Consider the following 10,085-nt stretch of genomic DNA (forward strand, 5'->3'; position numbering starts at 1 on the left):
ATGGCTGAAAAGATCCTGGTAAGACACCCTTAGATAAAGCTCATTAATACTCTCTGCTACTCCACCCCTAATTTCCCCCACTGCTCTGTGCCTTCCACCCTTCTAACCCCATAGTGATCTAGTCTCAGACATTAATGGATGTAGGACATGGATAGAGGGAGCAGAGCCTTACACAAAGATTGAGAAGAGTTAGTTTTAAATGAGCTAATCTGGTGGTTTTCAACATGAGCAGGCATCGCTACAGTCAGCTTGTTGATTTCCAGCTTTTTAATGCAAGTTTCCTCCTTTGCTTTTGTCTGTTGTCTTTAGAGTGAGGGTCGATTTAGTCTCCTAACTGTGTTGTTATGGTAACTTTAGATATTGTAATAATGCTTTTAATTCCCATAGGAACTAGAGGAAAACCTGAGAGATGCCCAGTCAACAGCCCAGAGGATGGAAACTCAGCTGGTTCAAAAAGAGCGGCTTTTTGAAGATAAGATCAAGGTGAGTCAGAAAATACTTGAGTCTTTTCCCCAGGTCTTATAGTTGAACCAGTGTTACCATCACATGTCTCACATTCAGACCTGACAATATTCTATGTGAAGTTTCCACCCCCCACTTTTCCCATAATGCCGTGAGTGAAGTCTCATATTTGTTCTGGCTTTTATGGATCCAGGTTCTGGAGTCCCAGATGAAGGCAGACATGGCTGAGAAGGAGAGCCTGGAGGCCAAAAGGGCACAGCAGGAGGAGGAGTCCAGGGAGAACTGCAAACTAATTAGTGAACAAAAAGCTGTAAGAAAACCAAATCTCCCTTTAATTCTCCCTGTCTGCTTAGTTTGGAGTTGAAAATGTGTTCAGGTTACGTTGATAGGAAAGTTTGATTGTAAGATGAGAATTGATTAGATGATGTGGTACTACATGCTAATGCAGTTTGGTTGCATTAGCATGTAGTGCTAAAGAAGACAGGGTAAATGGAAAAATGTGTTTGTTGCTCAATACAGCCTGAGCTTACGTTTTTTAATCTCGTAAATGTGTTAGACTCAAGGAGGTAAGAAGCTTTCTCAGGCAGTCGTCTGTCACTGACATGGCAGCCGACTAAATGGATTCAAATTGAATTCTGTTCATGTAAAACATTGTTTACTTACAGAGGGGGAAAAAAACCCGAAATAACTTCCATTGTTTTTTATGTAATTATTGTAAATTCTAGAGGATCATATTTGGATTTGTTGTTCTAGTTAAACCTTGATCTGCAGGGCTTTGATTTTATCCTCCTTCTACTGCAGACCATCAATGCTATGGATTCCAAGATGAAGAACCTGGAGCAGCGCATCGCTGAGCTGTCAGAGGCTAACAAGCTAGCAGCCAATAGCAGCATCTACACCCAGAAAAACATGTGAGAGAACAAAACGTCAAACACTTGCCAATTTCACGACCAGCCTGAGTTTTACCACTTCATCACTCGCGTACATTTAAACCAGCCTTTTATTCCATGTCTTTCTATCATATCTAAGAATTGGTAGGCTTAGGTTTTAGTATTTTTTTTCCTAATTACCGGTAAATAAACAGCTTTCTTAAATCAAACAATCTAGAAATGTCCATATTTTAGAATGTTTTTTACTAACTTTATTGCTTTTACTTTTATGTGATCAACAAACACATAATAGAGTACAATTATAAACTGGAGGGGGAAAAGTTTCATATTTTTTGTTAAAAAAAAAAAGAAAAAAACATGAATCCTTGCAGAATCCAGCTGTTCCAATGTTGTTTGAACATTAGAATAAAAACAGCATCACAAAGACCAAATAGATGATGCTCCAGTCAGCTGAGACTAAAATAAAAGATTTTTGTGGCAGAAAAATAATTGAACACTATAAAGAACCAGATAGGGGGAGCTAAATCCTAAATCCATATCAATTATCTTGAAGCTGCTAAAATCGGCCCATGTTCTGGAAGAAAAATTACTGTAACTAGAGTTAAAATGGAACATGCTACCAAACATATTTATAACCCAGACCTAAATCTAAAGAATCGTCTTCCAAAAAATTGGATGTTCTTTAAGCTTGCTCACGTTAGGCTGGCATCCATTCTGACTGAGCATGAGGCATTTTTCTAAGAAGAATCTGTAGTTATTTTGACTGTCCAAGTGTGCAAAACTTGAAATCAAGGAGCCATTTGTACTTCCATGTTAACTTTTGAAATATTTGTTTGGACAAAATAAAAATACCTTAAGTTAGTCTAAAACTTATTTTGGGGTTGAAATTGAGAGAAGTTTGAGAGTTGTATAAATACTTTTGCAGTCTTTTGATACAGATTGTCTTTCTTAGAGATGAGTAAAATATATAAATAAAAGCCCTATTTGATTTTTGTTTTTCTTGGCAGGAAAGCCCAGGAGGAAATGATCTCAGAACTTCGTCAGCAGAAGTTTTATTTGGAATCTCAAGCAGGCAAGCTGGAGGCTCAGAATGCCAAACTAGAGGAGCACCTGGAAAAAATGAGTCAGCAGGAACAAACCAGGAGATCCCGCTTGATGGAGCTGGAGAGCAGGCTTCGGGAGGTGAGGCAACAGCAGGCAAACGGACAGGGTTAATCTATAATCTACTCCTAATTAAGTAGTTCACTTAAACCAGCACTGAATCCAGCCTAGCAGGATTACAGTGAAACGAAGGGATTAAGGATCTGATCAGCTGGTTGGGTTTTATTGCTCTTGTCTAGGAAGAACCCCCTAATGTGAACAGTCAAAATAAGCTTTATTGGCCAGATTTTGGCAAAAAAGCCAAGGATTGAACTTCAGTCCCCTATGCTCTTAGTCTGCAAATATTTATAAAAACTAGAAAAAAAATGAGGAGAGGACAGATCATTGCTTGTACCAGCTAGGGGTGTAAATCACACCCATCATGGCGATTCGATTTAGTATCGATTTCCTGAACCAATGATTCGATTATTTTCGATCCTCAAGAATACACCACGATTCAATTCGATTAATTGGTTCATTTTTATTTTTTTTTTTTTAACACCTTACAGGCTAGACAATGTTTCAAATTTAAAATAAATCAATGAAAGCTGTAATATCGTTATGCTTTTTTTTTTTTGAGAAACTACAGAAAATAACAAAAGTAGAAAAAGTTGCACTTTATCTATTCCTATTAAAACCTCATTCACTGAAAAATAATAACACCCCTGCGTTATAGATTCTGCAAGGCTTTGTATCAGAAAATACTGCACAAAATCCGTACAATAAGTGCAATTCAATACCTCGGCTCCAGACGTCCCCGCCCCCTCCACAGACGCTCCGCTGCACCTCTCCCAAATTGTAGCTGACCGCAGACAGCGCCGCAGACAGGAGGCCGGTTTGTTTTGTTTTTATGACCAAAATTGCGGAAAACAACTCGTGAAGTTTGACCCGCTAGAACAGCGAGATGCGCGAGAATGCTGGGACCCTTTTTCCACCTGGATTCTTTTTGGCCCTCATGTCCCTCCGTCGTCGGACTAAACTCGCCCCCACTTCCTCACCGCCTCGGCCAAATCTAGACCCACAGCGTATAGCACAGACCACGCTTAAATACTGAGCATAAATAAAAAATGTCTGTGTCAAGCTTGCAGCAACAAACTGCTGTAAGAGTATAACCAGGAAGCGAGGTAGGAGGGCAAAATAGGTTTAGCGCCACCGCAGCAAGGGAGGGAGAATTACGTCCAGGAGCAAAATGGATAAAAATAGGCCGGAGGGGGAAAAAAACATGAATCGATACTCATGCGGACGTATCGATGCGTTGGATCGATGCATCGATACAAAACGATTATTATTTACACCCCTAGTACCAGCAGACATGGTCACATCTGTCCATCACAATGGGAAATTCATCCTAATGGTTCAATGTTTAGTTTTATTTATGGTTTAATAACTGGTGAAGAACTAAAGTCTGTCATTGAGTGCTTGTCTGCAGATGTTGCTGACAGCCTGCTGTCATGGCTCTGCTTCCTCAGACTTTACTGAGACAGGATACACAGCCTGTTTTAAAAAATAAAAAAGTTGACATTTTAAAAACTAGTCTTTTCTATAACCAGTAATGTAATGTTTGATATCTTTACTCTGAGATTTCCAGAAGACTGACAACACTTCCAATTTTTGTTTGTCCCATAAGAGACGGGTTTAAATGTTAAAAAAGATATAAAGAAACAGCCTTTACTGTAATCTGCTGATCCTGTTATCTCCAGGTCGGTTTGATTGACATGACCCACCCCATGGCTGAAGGCCTTTCATTGAACATAAGACGTTTTGCACGAAATGTAAAAGTGCTAAATGGCAGAAAGAGCAGCAACCACTAAAACCTAGTTCTGGTTGTCTGAGCAGGGGTGTGTCACATCTTTAAAGGGGCCATCATCATTTTAACCTTTCATTTACAAAGACCACACTGCTTTAGTTTACATCTACTCAATAATTTTTTTAATCTTGGTCACTTTGCACATTTCTTGTTTTTTTGCAACAGATGTTTCATGTTTTCATCATTAAAGTACAGTTACATTGCAATTGTGTTTGAACATGTTTCCACTTATAGACGCACACAGAATAAGTGAAAACCACCACTAAAAACATTTCAGCACTGCACAGTACCACCCCAGGTTAAATAAGGTTCAGCACTGGACAGAGCCTGTGGTGACTGCACAGCAGGGGCAGACAAGTTAATTGTTTTGGCTGAGGGCTTCTGGGGGGCTGCACATCACTCAACCTGTGAAACCCGTCCATCAAATTCTTTCCAATATTTCAGAATTTAACCCTTTGCCATTAGCCAGCACTTCAGACAGGACCCTAACTCCTTCAACAGCGCCCATACGAGGCTCCTAAGGTTCAGCACTGGACAGGGCCTGTGGTGACTGCACAGCAGGGGCAGACAAGGCGCCAGCCATTTCAGCACTGGACAGTACCAACCTAGGTTAACAACAACAATAAAAAAGATGTAGAAGCAACTAGTGTTGCGCTGATGCCATTTTTTGGCCCAGATACCTGGCTGTGCAGTATCGACCGATACCATCTGTTTAAAATTGATTTGTGTGTATATATGAAGAACTGCATACTACTTGGATGTAAAATAACTGCCATCATGGCTTTGTCAAGCTGCTGCCTACCTTTGTGAAGCAGGAAAAAGACAAATACAAAGTGAATCCAGTAGAACATTTTATTGCCTACCTGGAATGGGTGACAATAGTTGAATAAACTGTTAGCTCTCAAAATGGTATTAGTCCCCTATTTGTCGGTACTCGCCAATACCGATACCACCATTTTAGTGCTGGATCCGGGCCCCACCCAGTACTGGTATCGGTATCGGTGCAAAACTAGAAGCAGCCATTACATTTTGAAAAAGTCAGGGTTAAATTATTGATTTGCCAGAATTAGTATGTTAGTAGGAGGAAGCATTTTCTGCCATTGTGAATATATTATGTACAATATCCATCCATTCTGTGAGCAATCTTCTTGTTATGGCTTTTTCAGGCAGATGTAAAGACTATTTTAACTAACTAATATCTTCTACTTCAGAGATATTGCCCAATTACAATGTTGGAGCGAAATGGGCAGAGTATTTTAGCACTTCTCATTCTACACAAGTTGCTAATTGTCTTTATGTAAGGAATGATAAAGAAACTAATTCCATTTTCCCAATTGAATTCCCATTATTTTAATGAAATCATAGAAGACTCTGACAACCTACATGTCCTATACCAGTGCTGATCTGGTTTTGTAATGGATCTTTTTCCCTTTTTTAATTTTTCCCCCCCCATTTTTCTTTAACAAATATTGTCATAACCTTCTGGTATGATATCATACTGGTGTAAAGTTTTGAGACAATCTTAAACTATTATTGTTTCTAAAAACAACATTATTTAACCTATTATTAGCTGAAGCAGCATTTTGTTCATCCTATCCTAGTCAAGTTTCTTTATTGTAATTCTCTCCTAATTTAAACGAAAGAAATTCTGATCAATAAGTCCCAACGTTGCTTTTTTTAACCCTCGAAAACTCACTTTGCACACATTCAAAGAATAAATTCCTCCCTCTAATGACATTATCTACTGTTTTGGTTCGTAAGGTTAGATACAAATGGTCTACAGGTTCAGGCCACACGCCTTCTTATGCCCACTCTGATTTTTCACACCATTTAAGGAGTTTTCCTTAGTAACCTCATTCCCACCAAAGATTGATGGTATATGTTGTTTTATTCACGGATCAGAAAAAAAAATTGGATTTTTGGATTTTCCAAACAGCTGGTCAAGATGAGAATCAGCTTTACCAGTGTGTTTCTCTACCCCTCTGAGATTATAGCTTCTAATTCGGCTGGTTTTGATGAATTTTCTTATATATTGTCATTTAAAGCTAAGAATAAAGTTACTTACACAGCAGCACTTTTACTATAGCACTGCTTTCCTAAAGCCTATAGAGTCCAGTCTTCTACAAACATTAAACAAGGCTCCTTCAATTACTGCTGCTTTTAAAGACTAAATATGTAAATAAATAAATAAGGCTATTTTTTTTGTATTTCATTCTTCAAAGGTTGTATCCATCCATTCTTGTTTTCATTTTTTTTTATCCCTTCATCTGTACGTTCCACTCCCTCCTTTATTGGTTCATATTCTATTCATTCATCAGTCTTTCAACCGTCTGCCAATCCTCTTCACAGTGTGTGGCTTTCTTTTCTAAAACAGGACCACCATAAAATAGCTGCCACAAATTTCTGAAAAGAAAAAAAAATCCAAAATCTTGAATGTTAGAATATTAAACATTAAAATGAAAGATGTGCATGAACCTGGTGAAAGCAGACTTATCACTTTGTTTTCCATGTAGATGGGCCTTGAACATGAAGAAGAGAAGTTGGAGATTAAGAGACAGGTGTCGGAGTTGACCTTATCTCTTCAAGAGCGTGAGTCCCAGATCAGCAGCCTGCAGGCTGCACGCCTTGCCTTGGAAAGTCAGCTGCAACAGGCCAAGACTGAGCTGGAGGAGACAACTGCTGAGGCGGAGGAGGAAATTACTGCACTGAGGGTAAGAGGTGATACTCCACAAAGACAATTCCTCATAAAGTTAGTGTGCAGATGGGACGACGGAAGCAGATACCCTGCAGCAAAAGCCACTTCCATGTATTCTGCTTGTATGAATGTTAATTTTCTCTTCTAACATACTTAATCTTAAACATTTAGGCTGTTCATAATTTCACTTTGTGTGCATCATGTTTTATGAGTTTGTTTTCTTTGTTTTGTTTTTTGTTGCAGAACCACAGAGACGACATTCAGCGCAAATTTGATGCCTTAAGGGACAGCTGCTCAGTAAGCACCGCCTCTACCTTTTTCTCTCTTTACTTTAAACAAAAGATATTTGGCTAAAGACTTGTTCAGTGTTGCAATCTATATTTAAGGAGTAGCACTTTACTAAGGATCTATTTGCAGCTTATATTCCAGCCAAGCAACACATTTCAAATAAAATGAACCAAAAGGCAAATGTGTAGGAGGTTTTAAGTTATGATCACCTGTATGTCCGGGGTTAACGCCTCCATGTGTTTGTCTTCCCTCAGGTGATCACTGACCTGGAAGAGCAGCTCACACAGCTGAGTCAGGAAAATGCCGAACTGAACCGCCAAAACTTCTACTTGTCCAAACAGCTGGATGAAGCGTCGGACGAGAGGGAGGATAAGATGCAGCTCAGCCAGGAGGTGGACCGCCTCAGGAGGGAGGTGGCCGATCGCGAGATGCACCTCAACAACCAGAAACAGGTCAGATCAGAGCAACTGAATTGGCCTCTACCTCCAGGTGCTGAAGAAGTGAAAATCAGGAATGTAGCATCGATCCGCTTTAACATCAGGATCAGCCAGTGTTGGTTATTTTGAAACCTATCTGTATCGGGCCGATAAATAAAAGTGGGCCAATATTGACAACTGATGTTTAGTTATGCTGTCAAAAGGTTAGAACTCAAAATAGGATGCAATGTCTGCTATCAACCATAAACAGCAAAATTATTTGGTATTAATATTGGCCCAAATTTTCATATCTGTGCATTCATGTGAAAATATACCATAGCTGTTTAAATATTTATGGTTAAATAAATAATTTCTAAGTTAAAATACTCTTCTTTTTAAAGGAAATGATGATCGTAACATCTTGCTACTTATTCTCAACCATGTTAATGTTGTTTTTTTGCATTTATGTTCTCAGAACATCGAGACCCTGAAGACAACATGCAGCATGCTGGAGGAGCAGGTGGTGGAGCTGGAGTCTCTAAACGACGAGCTGCTGGAGAAGGAGAGGCAGTGGGAGGCATGGAGAGGAGCTCTGGAGGACGAGAAAAACCAAGCCGAGAGACGCACCAGAGACCTGCAGAGACTGCTGGATAATGAAAAGCAGAACAGGTGAAACATTAGGCTTTTTTAAAGCATTTTTTCTTTTGTTCACAAACATGCAATTTAACTGTTGTTCATTTTCATAATCTTAGATTTTTCAACTTTATAAGTTAACTTATTGGTTCTGATCCCAGGCTTCGTGCAGAGCAGCGCAGCTCCGAGTCTCGTCAGGCAGTGGAACTAGCAGTGAAGGAGCATAAAGCTGAAATACTGGCATTACAGAAGGCCTTAAAGGAGCAGAGACTGAAAGCTGAAAGTCTCTCTGACACTGTAAGTGTCTCACCTATCCTCTTTACTTCCCAATTCATCCATATTTGTTTCTAAACCTTGTGCATTTCATTTGGCAGACTGGGTGATGCGAGAAACCCATTACACCAGATGACATAAATGACTGCATATGAATGCGCTGCTTGTAGGAATGGGGCTTTTATAGATGCCATTGAAAACTTTCCTTCTAAAATACCGCATTATGCTATTCTGACAGAATCAGAACAAAGAAAATTGTCATGGATGGTTTAGCAGATCTTAAAAAAAAAAGAACAGGATCTTCAGATTCACTGGAAGGTGTTCAAACACCAGCATCACCAAACAGATTCTTCCAGCCACCCGCAGAGACAAGCCAAAAAGCCTCCCGGAGATGTTTGGTTGTAAAAGGTTCAGGATCAAGGCGCTGCTTTAAAACTTAGGAGTACAACACTGACAATTAAGCACAGTAGCAGCAGCATCACGCTGAGGGCCTGTGTCCCTGGACAGTTAAATTCAGACATACCTGGGCGTTAAAATGGGAAACTGATTCTCAAACGCATCAAAGCTGGTTTCTAAATAGATGCAGCAGGGATTAGGATGAAATATTTTGGATATCTGAAAATATTAAGAATAAAACCCATAATCTATATGAGTCTGTTACAGGAAATCAGTCATTTTAGGCCAGTGCCAACATTTAAGATAAAGAAGTAGAACCATCCAACTAGAACCATGGCAGTAGATTTCAATGGTTACATGAGGTGTGTAGTTTCTCTTTTATAATTTATTATTTATTTTAGTCTCTTGCCAAAAGCAACTGTTTTCTCTGGGGTTCATTACAAAAATGCAAACATCAACAAACCATTGTCATTTGTATTATTATTATTATTTCAGCTTTTACCGTCATTACACTATCACAAGTGCAGAGCAATAAAATTAACTCTCTGCATTTAACCCATCCCCTTGGGGAGCAGTGGACTGCCACTGTACGGCGCCCTGGGGGGCAGTGTGGGATTAAGGGTCTTACTCAGGGACCCAGAGTGGCAGTCTGTGGGAGTGGGACCTGACCTCAGAACCCCTGGACTCTAGGTGACCACTCCCCCATATTAACAGGTGGTCTGGTTTGGTTGCTGGAAATGGGCTCTCAATGGTTAACTGTGATTTACCAGGCATTTGTTGGCCTGCTTATATAAGTTCTGCAATGACAGTGAGAAATGTTGACTCATATACATTTCGCTCTCACAATTTGTTGCCTCTCTGTTCATTTTTCTCTGACTTAATTGGGCAAGAAGGTTTTTAATCACATAGCTTCCTTTTCCTCAAACTTGCTTCAAAAAAACTCTTGATTTAACTTTAACTTATTAAACATGTACTTCAAAAGTTAAACTTCTTAAGTCTGATTTAGTAGTATTTACTATTTTTTTTCTTAAACTTTGTAACATATTGGCTGTTAGCCAGAACAATGTGTGTGTGTGTGTGTGTGT

At 39.4% G+C, this 10,085-nt stretch overlaps 1 protein-coding gene across 1 annotated transcript in view; it reads left to right on the top strand.

Annotated features, from left to right (window-relative positions):
• cit (citron rho-interacting serine/threonine kinase) overlaps positions 1-10,085 on the top strand; it is a 30,777-nt gene continuing 20,692 nt past the window's right edge. Inside the window, exons 1-10 of the mRNA XM_015394386.1 lie at positions 1-18; positions 388-483; positions 656-772; positions 1,264-1,373; positions 2,360-2,534; positions 6,813-7,010; positions 7,238-7,291; positions 7,537-7,734; positions 8,174-8,367; positions 8,493-8,628. Of these exons, the coding sequence (XP_015249872.1) occupies positions 1-18; positions 388-483; positions 656-772; positions 1,264-1,373; positions 2,360-2,534; positions 6,813-7,010; positions 7,238-7,291; positions 7,537-7,734; positions 8,174-8,367; positions 8,493-8,628 (1,296 nt within the window). The remainder of the gene's footprint in view (positions 19-387; positions 484-655; positions 773-1,263; positions 1,374-2,359; positions 2,535-6,812; positions 7,011-7,237; positions 7,292-7,536; positions 7,735-8,173; positions 8,368-8,492; positions 8,629-10,085) is intronic.

Source organism: Cyprinodon variegatus, unplaced genomic scaffold (genome assembly GCF_000732505.1).
Source record: "Cyprinodon variegatus isolate N-32 unplaced genomic scaffold, C_variegatus-1.0 Scaffold682, whole genome shotgun sequence".
Taxonomy (NCBI): domain Eukaryota; kingdom Metazoa; phylum Chordata; class Actinopteri; order Cyprinodontiformes; family Cyprinodontidae; genus Cyprinodon; species Cyprinodon variegatus.